The sequence below is a fragment of the Otolemur garnettii genome, unplaced genomic scaffold (genome assembly GCF_000181295.1).
Source record: "Otolemur garnettii isolate 467f Iridium unplaced genomic scaffold, OtoGar3 scaffold00006, whole genome shotgun sequence".
Lineage (NCBI taxonomy): Eukaryota > Metazoa > Chordata > Mammalia > Primates > Galagidae > Otolemur > Otolemur garnettii.
Window position 1 is genome coordinate 41521946 of NW_003852401.1, and position 12488 is coordinate 41534433.

General features: G+C 36.0%; 1 protein-coding gene across 2 annotated transcripts in view; it reads right to left on the bottom strand.

The window, feature by feature from the left end:
* Nucleotides 1-12488, bottom strand: part of GKAP1 (G kinase anchoring protein 1) — an 89974-nt gene that overhangs the window by 40040 nt on the left and 37446 nt on the right. For both annotated transcript variants that reach the window (XM_003782979.2, XM_003782978.3), the window contains exons 6-7: nt 7052-7175; nt 3083-3105 (exon numbers count right to left, since the gene is read on the bottom strand). In XM_003782979.2, the coding sequence (XP_003783027.1) occupies nt 3083-3105; nt 7052-7175 (147 nt within the window). The remainder of the gene's footprint in view (nt 1-3082; nt 3106-7051; nt 7176-12488) is intronic.

Here is a 12488-nt window from a genome sequence, read left to right on the forward strand (position 1 = left end):
GTTGTTTGGCGGGTCCGGGTTGGGGATTCGAACCTGCCACCTTAGGTGTACGTGGCTGGCGCCTTAGCCAGTTGAGCTATAGGCGCCGAGCCTCACATGAGATTTTTAAAAGTGAGGCTGAATTTATTTGCTTTTAAAATTTAGTAGTCTAAACTTTATTATTGCTATTCTTTTTCTATAAGATTCATTTTAAGCATACTTTTCTTTATTATTTATTTAAATCACACATTTATCACAATTTTAGAAATCAACAGATCCAATACTACCTTTCATAATATAACTAGCTCCCTAAAGTGAATAAATTATTTTTCAAAGCTCATAAATTAGCTAAAGGTTGGTGGAAGCATAGTATGATAAAAAGGAAATAGTTTGTAGAGCTAGATAGAAGTAGGCTGTTACCTGGCTTCTTCCCTAACTCAGTTCCTTTTTATTTTTAAAACAGTTTTTTAATAGGCAATATACAGACATAATAGAAAATTCAAAAGTTTATAATGTGAAAAGTAAGACTTTTCTCCTATCTTTGTCCTACCCCACCTCTGGCAAGCACTGTTATAGTCTCTTAAGTACTCTTCTAGAAATAGTCTACTCAACTGCACTGAAGACTTGATCCTTCAGACTTCAAGACTTATGACTACCACCAATATTTTTTAAACCATAAACCATACCAGAAGGACTAGAATCAGGAAAGTCAAGTAAAAGTGAGACTGGAGAGAAAGGAATAGCTATGAGATACTCTTCCCAATAATACTGGCATTTAGCATGGCAAACACATTAAGATTAAAAAACAAAACTTTAGAATCAAGTAATATCTCATAATAGGCATGACTGAGGTTTTATAAAGGTATGTACAAGCACCTACTCTGTTATTAATTCTACTTATCTAGAATTCTCTTCAGTTTTACCTGACTATATTATGGTGAGGATGCATAGGAGAATGAGGTAGCAGTGGTGGTCAATATCTCCTGGATATTTAATGAAGAAAAGCTAATTGTGTACCATTCCTTATTACTACAAGTGTCACCTTAACAATTTCAGTGTGAGAAATGTTACAAAGAATTGTAACTGGGAAAAAAGCATTGAGATTAGTAACATATCATCAAGACAGAAAGAGAAAGAAAAAAGAGAATGATAAAATTAAAATGACAGTAAGAGAAATACACACGTACATGCAGTTAAAGTACCCGTCATGAACCATCAATAAAGTAAAAAATCTTTTCTCTCTTGAATTTTATCCAGTAAGTATCTGACTTAAAGGAGGAACTTAAGAGGTTAGGAACTTCAGGGTAGCCATGAAAAAAAATCTCTTGGCATAAGTAACATTAAAGATGGGAAGAATTAAGTCAGCACACAATTCAACAAAGACCAGTACATTTGTAGGAATAAAAAATACATTCCATTTTAAAGTGCAAATAGAAATTTTTTTAGATTTCATTTTTGGATTCTCTGAGAAACATTCTTTTCTAAATTCTTACAGCCATAGTAAAACTATTGCAACATTTAAATATTTAAGTCCTAGAAAGTGAGTAATACCTCTAATGAAAATGGAACATAACCTTGGTACTTTTCACAAGTATCAAAGAATTATATGAATTACATATTCATTTGACCAATTTCTTAAACTGAGTATACGGAAAATAAGTTATAATTAAACTGCATTTACAAATATAGAACTTGTCTTAAGCATTAGAATTCTTCAACATGTAGTTTATTAGATACTGAATTATTCAATTATAGAAGACGACAGGAACATAGCTCTAAAATTATAAGGAAAACCAAAAATGTATTATTCCACATTCAAAAGCTTGTTTAAATACAATTCATCTTTGATATATTAAATAGATAAGATCCTGTTGTGCTGTATTTTTTATTGTTCTTTGAATCAGGAAAGAAGAAAAGAATTATTTTTTCTTCTGCTAACAGCTATCGGTAATCTCTTAGGAATAAGGTGTACCACTTGTACTTGCCTTCTCATTTGCTTAAAACTAATCCCCAAATGAACCAACATAAATTGGAGTCCGTCTCAAAGTAGAGTCTTCCACTTTCAAGTGGAAATTAATATTCAACTTGAAATTAATATTCAACTATATATGTGGCATTTGAATTTTAATCTGTGAAATGGTAAGAGTGGCTTAAAAATAAAAAAAATTTATAACATCTGTGTTAACAACAAATCAATTCAGGGTTTGCATGTGTTGTAAAGACTAAATTATTGTCATACAGTTGTTTAAATGTGTATTTTTTTTCAAAGATACAGATTCCACTTTCCTAACCTGGCAAGCTGTTCAAAACCAAAAAAAAAAAGTCAGAAACCATATTTATATTTGAAAGGAAAATCAAGAGCCATATGCCATTAAAAAAACCCAATGGAATTACAAATAAAAATACATACATGATGGAAGAATAATGAAACCGAAATTATTATCTAATAAAGAAATGAAAAAGTTATAACATTTTATTATCTTCCTCAGTGAGGAACTAAAATTAGAGGATATTTTATAATACTATCATCTCCCATTCTAAAATCTGTAAGCCTATACTAGTCTTAAAAAAATAAAAAAAAAAGGCTGTAACACCAGAAAGGTTTGTAGGCTGTACTACCCTCTAATGGTGAATGGTAAGAGAAGTACATAAATCAGGTTATTCTTCCCCAGGGGTATATCTACAGATCACAGCTCGCTTCACGTTTCCATAATTTTAAAATACCTTGAGATGTGGTCTCAGGATAAGTTTTTAATAATAAAGATTAAAATACACATTTAAAGATTAAACTAAACCAATTAGCCCTAAAATTTTAAGCACAGCACCTATGTGGTAACCTTTTGGCTTATACACAGAGAGAAATATAAATTAGGATGATAAAGCCAAATGGTATCATGCTTCATGAAAATAATTGTATTTTTATTCTATTATAATGTATTTTATATCTTCATAATGCCAGAAATATGACTGAGTTCACTCAAGACAATCTATGGGTTGTTCTTTAAATGGTTATGTCTCAAAAAGACTTCTGCTAAATATTAAAGTATTATACTTAAAATTACTAGTGTTTTCTATAATAAAAGATGGTTACAATAAGACTTACCTCAGTCTTTTTACTAATGTGATCTGTAAATGAAAAAAAAAGATGAGATGAGACTTCATTTAAGTAAACTGACACATAAAAAATTTTAACATAAAAACATAATTGAAAGAATTGATAGAAATCATTTAAGGGTTTTCTAGAACTCACACATGATTTACTTTTTTAAGCTTAAGATGTTAAAATTCAAAATATAATTACTAATTTGCTCAGTTTAGAGTCCAGGTTTTAGATCCCAGCAAATGCCACACACGTCAAGGGATGTTATAAAATTTTAAGCATGTGCATTCCACATAATTTAGTCTAAGGGAGAGCAAGTCAAGGGTACACAAATAGTCCAAAATCAAGTCATAAGTTACTATAACTTCAAAAACTATTGAGATTATTGCCTTTGTGTAATGATATAAAAAGTAGAATAATAATTTATGACCTTAAAACCTGTCGGCCATTTCATTTTAAAAATACACATCACAGTGATTTGCTACTACTATGAAAAAAATCCTAAAAATTGATGTATAGTTATAGAAAATATAAAAACAAATTCATTACAAACACATCTAGATAAAACAAATCACTGACTTAAAAACAACACAGCATTTCTAGAAAAATATTACCCAAGAGCAGAATGAGGAAAGGAAGACGTAAGGAATCTACACAGGTACGAGGCTGAAATCTAAATACAAACTGTGCAAGTATTCTTATTTAAAATGGAGATAATCAGGATACCTAATACCTAACAATGCTTCTTGTGTACCATAAAAATTTTCCATTCTCAAGAGATAAAATTAATAGCATTTTTTATGACCAAGAATCTAAAAGCTGGTCCAGTTCTCTAAATTTCTTGATCAGAATAGAGTTCATGGATATAGTAAATGCCAAAATCACCAAGTTCAGATAAAGCTACCAAATCCTGATACATTACACAGTCATTCTAGCATGCTCCACTTGGCATACGATGTGATGCCAGAGCCAAAGAAAGAATAACAACTGTGTTAATCATGACTTGCAAAAGCTGAATAGCTTCCCTCTAAAGGCAGCATACTAGGTCCAAGTGAATCTTTCTAAGAGTAGAATGTGAACGTTGTAAAACAATAACTAAGAAAATGACATGAAGGCTATGTTAACTAGTTCGATGGAAGTGTTTCGAAACACAGTGAAAACCCCACACTTTACCCCAAAGTGCATTAATGTACATAGTTACCATTCAATAAAAAAAAAAAGCAACATACTGATGTGTGTTTCAATGCATCTAATAAATTTACATACTACTGCAAAAATAAAAATATGGAAAATAAATTAAGAGTATAAAAAGTATTCTTTGCATGCTTCTGCCTAGTTTTTAATGAAACATATTTCTTCATATTTTACTAAACTTGAGAATTTAATTTTAACATGGATGTGTTCTTTTAACCCCAAAGCAAAGCAAATTAATTACTGGCAACCTATAGGAAAAATTTTCTTCATCTTCAAAGAAAAGTGATGTAATCCTCTAAATCAGTGGTTCTCAACCTTCCTAATGCCGTGGCCCTTTGATACAGTTCCTGTGGGTCGCAACCCACAGGTTGAGAACTGCTGCTCTAAATTTATTACTAATTTCACAAAAAGATTTGCTTCTATTTAATAAAAACAGAATTTAAGTTTTTATGTTTACTTTTTGAAATTATTGCTAAGGTATTATTTATCCTTAAACAATGCCCAATGTACTAAGGCTAAATTCACATGAAAGAAATAAATTGCTTTGTCAGTTAACGAATAGCTGCTCATATGGCCAGCAACTACTCTGACTGGAGTAGTCGCAGTATTGTTCAATATAATGTTCTGGGATAACAGTAACGTTCTATTGCTGAGTGAATATGGAAGTTAAACTACTAGTAACATGTGGCTACTGAGCACCTGAAATAAAAGAACTACGGTTTAAACTTTAATTAACTTATCTTTAAATTGCTGCATATGAATAGTGTTACCATACCACACAGCATGGGGCTAAGAGTTTTCACCATCCATATTAAAATAATGTCCTTTGTGGTCTATCTTCAAAATCTAGACCAGGCATCCTCAAACTACGGCCTGCGGGCCACATGCAGCCTGCGTAAGACATTTATCCGGCCTCCCGGGTGGCTGGCTGCCTGTCCTGCTTAGCAGCCGACTTGTCCCAGGGCCCGCAGTCTGGCCCTCCAACAGTCTGAGGGACAGTGAACTCGCCCCCTATTTAAAAAGTTTGAGGACCCCTGGTCTAGACTCTAGGCAACTATAGGAAAAATTTTCTTCATCCTCAAAGAAAAGTGACATAATACTCTAAATCAGTGGTTCTCAACCTTCCTAATGCTGTGACCCTTTAATACAGTTCCTCACAGTGTGGTGACCCCCAACCATAAAATTATTTTCATTGCTGCTTCATAACTGTAATTTTGTTACTGTTATAAATCGTAATGTAAATATCTGATATGCAGGATGTATTTAGGCAACTCCTGTGAAAGGGTTGTTCGATCCCCAAAGGGGTTGTGATCCACAGGTTGAGAACTGCTGGTCTAGAGATGATAAAATTCCTTCTGGGTTCTCTGTTGGATAATAAATACAAATGAGGCTGGTCACAGGGGCTCATTCCTGTAATCTCAGCACTTTGGGAGGCAGAAGACAGAGGGTCAACTGAAGCCAGCAGTTTGAGACCAGCCTGGGCAATACAGCTGAGACCTTGTCTCTACAAAAATTTAAAAGGCGTGGCTACACACCTGTACTCCTAAGTACTCTGGCTGCTGAGGCAGGAGGATCACTCGAGCCCAGGAGATGGAAGCTGATGTGAGCTATGACTGCACCACACTGCTCTAGCCTGAGAAACAGAGTAAGATTCTGACCCTCTTAAAAAACATTTTTTAAAATATAAATGATATTACAAAACTGTTTTCTGGCAATGAGTCTCACTCTAAAATTTTTATTTTTATTTTCTAAGATGCAATTCCAGATAACATGAAAGGGTGACCAATAATGGCTGAAATCTAATGATACTATTCGTGAACTACTTTAAGCCAAATCATGTGTAAGAACAATAGTATGTTTAAAGATGATTCAGAAACTATAAATGTCAATTTTTATTTTTAGTAAGTCAAAAGGGACAAACTCAAATACAAGAAGATATTCTCACTGAAGTTTTATGGGGGTTTACTGAGTGATTTTAAATTACTTTAAAACCCCATGTGGTTTTAACTTATTTCCAAATAGGGTGCTACAATTTAAATGTCCCCTCTAAAACTCATATTGAAATTTAATTGCCATTTTAACAGTATTATGAAGTGGGACCTGTAAGAGGTGATTAGGCCATGAGGGCTCCACCCTCATAGGTGGGATTGGTTATAAAACGTTAAGTTCAGCCCCTCTTGTTTTCTCGCCCTCCCTGTTTCCTTTACACTTGCTGTGTGATGACATAGCAAGAAAGTCCTAACTTTCTTGATATTGATGTGGCCTTCCCAGTTTCCAGGACCATATATATGAGCCAATAAATTTGTTCCATTATAAATTATCTAATCTTAGCTGGGCATACTGGCTCATGCCTATAGTTCCAGCACTTTGGGAGGCCAAAACAGGAGGATTGCTTGAGGCTAGGAGTTCAAGACCAGCTTAGGCAAGAAAAACAACAAAAAATTTACTGGGCATTGTGGCATTCCTATACCCAGCCACATGGGAGGCAGAGGCATAAGGATTGCGTGAGCCCAGGAGTTTGAGGCTGCAGTGAACTATGATCATACCACTGTACCCCAGCCTGGGTAAAAGAGTGAGACCCTGCCTTAAAAGAAAAAATAAGAAGAGACCCCTATATTATCCAGTCTCAGGTACAAAATGAACTTCAATGGTTTTAAGTTTCTTACAGTGCACATGACATTAACAAAACAATTTTTACTTATTTAAAAAATCAGAAAAGTATTAAAACTTAAAGACTTAGAATAGTTCTTCTAGCATTATACACTGTACATAAATTACCTTCAGATTGAAAATCTTTTAGCGATACTGTGAGAGGTTTGTCTTTTCCCTGATGATTCTTTCTTTTATCTTTTTTATTCATAACTTTTGACTGAGTTGAAGCATTTTCAGCATTTTCATACTCCTAAAAAGAAATGCCAATAATAATAATTAAGTTTAGTTTACAAATTGTAAAATCAATTTACCAACAGGTAACATGTTTCTTAAAGTTCTATTTTTCAAAGATAAAGGGCAAATAAAAAATATGCCCTAGCAAAATTATATAAAAGGATAGTTTGTGTATTCAATAAGCTTGCATCTTAAATATTAAAATAAAAACAAAAATTATACCTCCTCCTTACCACCTACTTCTTTTTTTTATTGTTGGGGATTCATTGAGGATACAAGAAACCAGGTTACACTGATTGCATTTGTTAGGTAAAGTCCCTCTTACATTGTGTCTTGCCCCCAAAAGGTGTGTCACACACCAAGACCTCACTCCCTCCCTCCTTCTCTCTCTCTGCTCTTCTTTCCCCCCACTCCTTCCTCCTCCTTTCTCTCTCTGCTTTCCCTTTCCCCCTCCCCCACCACGTCATTGTCATTAATTGTCCTCACATCAAAATTGAGTACATAGGATTCATGCCTCTCCATTCTTGTGATGCTTTACTAAGAATAATGTGTTCTACTTCCATCCAGGTTAATACAAAGGCTGTAAAGTCTCTATTTTTTTAATGGCTAAATAGTATTCCATGGTGTACATATACTCTAGCTTGTTAATCCATTCCTGGGTTGGTGGGTATTTAGGCTGCTTCCACATTTTGGCGACTGTAAATTGAGCTGCGATAAAGTCTAGTGCAAGTGTCCTTATGATAAAAGGATTTTTTTCCCTCTGGGTAGATGCCCAGTAATGGGATTGAAAGATCAAATGGGAGGCCTAGCTTGAGTTCTTTGAGGTTTCTCCATACTTCCTTCCAAAAACATTGTATTAGTTTGCAGTTCCATCAGCAGTGTAAGAGTGTTCTTTTCTCTCCACATCCACGCCAGCATCTGCAGCATCTGAGATTTTGTGATGTAGGCCCTTTTCACTGGGGTTAGATGGTATCTCAGGGTGGTTTTGATGTGCATTTCTCTAATAATTAGGGATGATTAGCATTTTTTTCATGTTTCCTAGCCTTTCATCTGTCTTTTTTTTTTTTTTTTTGAGACAGAGCCTCAAGCTATTTCACTGGGTAGAGAGCCATGGCTTCACTGCTCACAGCAACCTCCAACTCCTGGGCTCAAGCGAGTCTCCTGCCTCAGCCTCCCAAGTAGCTGGGACTACAGGAACCCACCACAACACTTGGCCATTTTTTTGGTTGCAACCATCATTGTTGTTTGGCGGGCCCGAGCTGGGGATTAAAACCCGCCACCTTAGGTGTATGTGGCTGGCGCATTAGCCACTTGAGCCACAGGCACCGAGCCCATCTGTCTTCTTTAGAGAAGGTTCTATTCATGTCTCTTGCCCATTGATATATGAGATTGCTGGCTTTTTTCATGTGGATTAATTTGAGTTCTCTATAGATCCTAGTTATCAAGCTTTGGTCTGATTCAAAATATGCAAATATCCTTTCCCATTGTGTAGATTGTCTATTTGCTTTGGTTGTTGTCTCCTTAACTGTACAGAAGCTTTTCAGTTTAATTAAGTCCCATCTGTTTATTTTTGTTGTTGCAATTGCCACAGCAATCTTCTTCATGAAGTCTTTCCGCAGGCCAATATTTTCCAGTGTTTTTCCTATACTTTCTTTGAGGATTTTTAATGTTTCATGCCTTAAATTTGAGTCCTTTATCCATCTTGAATCTATTTTTGTGAGTGGAGAAAGATGTGGGTCCAGTTTCAGTCTTTTACATGTGGATATCCAGTTCCCCCAACACCATTTATTAAATAGGGAGTCTTTCCCCCAGTGTATGTTCTTGTTTGGTTTATCAAAAATTAGGAGGTTGTAAGATGTTAATTTCATTTCCGGGTTTTCTATTTGTTTCCAAATGTCTATGTCTCTATTTTTGTGCCAGTACCATGCCGTCTTGACCACTATGGCCACCCACTTCTTTTCAAGAAAACGTCAATTTCCTCTCTTACCTCCCTGAAATTTGGCTTTAACTATTCTCTGACACTAAAATTAAGGTCTACTTCCCAACTGCCAAATCCAAAAGACAGTATTTTTTTCAAGCATATCTTGGTTTTCTTAATACATTTCTGACCACTCCTTTTTTTGCTGTTTTTTTCTCAATCTTCTTAACAATATAGCTTCTGTTCACCATTATCCTATTCTTAACCTATTATTCTTATACTTCATACTCATTATTCTTCAATCTCAAAGTTTAAAGTTCTATCTACACTCTAATGATTTCTGTATGCACAGATAATTCAACTGAAATGTTCGGTAAGCATCTCCATACTCAATGTGTTATATATCTTTCCCTCCCATCACCTTGCCTTCCCTACTTAATCCTCTCAGTTGCTACTATCTACACAACTGTCTAAGCTAAAAACCTCAAAAATAATTCTTGTGAACTCTCCTAGACACTTTAAATCCACATTAATTATGATATTTTTTTGAATGTATCTCCTAAACATCTTAATTCTACTTTCTTCTCTTTTTCCATTCTGTCATTCCCCCATCTTCTTTTGCTTGAATACTGTATTCTTAACTTTAGTCCCTCAATCCATCTTCTACACTGCTTCAGCATAAGTTTCTAAAGTGGGCTCGGCGCCTGTGGCTCAAGTGGCTAAGGCACCAGCCACATACACCCAAGGTGGCGGGTTCGAAACCAGCCCGGGTCTGCCAAACAACAATGACGGCTGCAACCAAAAAATAGCCAGGCGTTGTGGTGGGCACCTGTGGTCCCAGCTACTTGGGAGGCGGAGGCAGGAGACTCGCTTGAGTCCAGGAGTTGGAGGTTGCTGTGAGCTGAGATGTCACGGCACTCTACCCAGGGGGACAGCTTGAGGCTCCTGTCTCAAAAAAAAAAAAAAAAAAAAAGTTTCTAAAGTGAAAACCAAAATCAATCTAAAAATGTTCAGGCTTGGCACCTGTGGCTCAAGCGGCTAAGGCGCCAGCCACATACACCTAAGGTGGTAGGTTCGAATCCCCAGCCTGGGCCTGCCAAACAACAATGATGGCTGCAACCAAAAAATGGCCAGGTGTTGTGGCGGGCGCCTATAGTCCCAGCTACTTGGGAGGCTGAGGCAGGAGACTCGCTTGAGCCCAGGAGTTGGAGGTTGCTGTGAGCGTGATGCCATGGCACTCTACCCAGGGGGATAGCTTGAGGCTCCGTCTCAAAAAAAAAAAAAAAAAAAATTAAAATAAATAAAAATAAAAATGTTCAATACATTTTTCCCAGCAGAGATATAAGGTTCTTTATCTCCTTAGCTTTGTACATAAGGTTCTTTATATCCTCCTATCTTCTGGCTGTATCTCCAGCAGTTCTAGGTCTCTAAATTATAGTTTTTCAAATATGCTATATTCTTTCACATGTACACATTTTATATACATGCCACTCCTTTCCTGACATTGCCTATTTTCCTCCTGTCTACCATATGAATTTCTAGTACACCTAATAAGAGTCTAATTTTTTTTTTTTGAGACAAAGTCTCACTTTGTCACCCTTGGTAGAGTTCAATGGCGTCATAGCTCACAGCAACCTCAAACTCTTGGGCCCAAGAAATCCTTTTTCTCAGTCTCCCAAGTAGCTGTGACTACAGGTGCCCGCCACAACACCTGGCTATTTTTAGAGATAAAGTCTCACTCTGGCGCAGGCTGGCCTCAAACCTGTGAGCTCAGGCAATCCACTTGCTTTGGCCTCCCAGAGTGCTAGGATTACAGGTGTGAGCCACTGTGCCCAGCAAAACTCTTCTTTAAAATTTTTTCCTAAAACACATCCCCATCAAAGGCACTGAAAAGTCCTATTTTTCTGAATTACCACTGCACTGAGAACATATATATCTCAATATGTTTATATTTCCCTCTTCTAAACACAAGGGCTAGGACCATGCCCTTATATTTGTATTGTGTGCCTAGCACATTTTGTCCAATAAATAAATATTCAATGAATAAGTAATAGAATAGAATAGAAAAATGCCATCTCAAACTTCAGTTATCTGTTATAAAGGTTCTTAGGCTAAAGTAATTATAATTGCTTTATTTGAATATGGACTTAAAACCCAATGCTTACATCAATTTTTTGGGGGGGGGGGCAGGGCTGGGTTTGAACCCACCACCTCCAACATATGGAACTGGCGCTCTACCCTTTTGAGTCACAAGTGCCACCCCTACAGCAATGTTAATCACATCAAACTAGCTACTACATAAAAAACTTCCTCCACTCTAAGAGAGTCATTATTGTCTGGTAAGACTAATATTTTGGGGTACTAGGCCTATGACTGTGTCAAGAAAACTGGCTGGGGCTGGGCATAGTGGCTCACGCCTATTAATCCTAGCACTCTGGGAGGCTGAGGTGGGTGGATCACCTGAGCTCAGGAGTTTGAGACCAGCCTAAGCAACAGCTAGACCCTGTTTCTACTAAAAATAGAAAAACTATCTGGGTGTTGTGGTAGGTGACTGTAGCCCCAGCTAATCTGGAGGGTGAGACAAGAGGATCTCTTGAGCCTAGGAGTTTGAGGTTACTGTGAGCTATGATATCATGACACTCCACCCAGGGTAACAGAATGATATTCCGTCTCAAAAAGAAAAAAGAAAGAAAGAAAACAAAACTAGCTGGGAGCATGAGATTTTATCAATGTCATTTACTCTGTTCCTCCTACAAGGATATAACTAATCCTATAGCTTTAGAATCTAGACATAGATCTAACAACATTACTCTTATATAATAACACTCTATTTGATGAATTTTATCTCCTAATTAAAGAGGACAGTAGGACCTCTTCATTATAATCTGAAATGATTAAATGATTAAATCATAGTAAGGTTAGCTGCATCCATTTTGTAATTGCTTGCTTTGTGTCTAAATGGACATGTAACAAATTATTATAGTCACTCTTGATTATCTGGGATAACAGGAATAGGGATATTTCTGTTATCCCAGATACAGAAATAAAACTAACACATACAGTGTACAAAGTCCACTTTACTGGCAACTAAATAAGTAGCAAAATCATCTGCTGTGAATTTTTGTTCCTCTCTTCCTTTCATCTTGGATGAAGGTGCTTATGTACAATGGCATGACCAAAAAGCCTTAAACATAGCAAGAGGCCATTTATGATCAACCACTGGGTAATCACAACTTGAACAGATTTTATGAACCAAAAAAGAAAGCCCCAAAATCTTAAAAACTAAAATGTTAAATGATATGAACCTAATCAACATTCAATTTAAATACAGAAAATCAAAACCAACATTACATTTTATTTAAATATTCCTACAGTCACAAGCTATTTAATGCATTTCATTTTTTTTTTTTT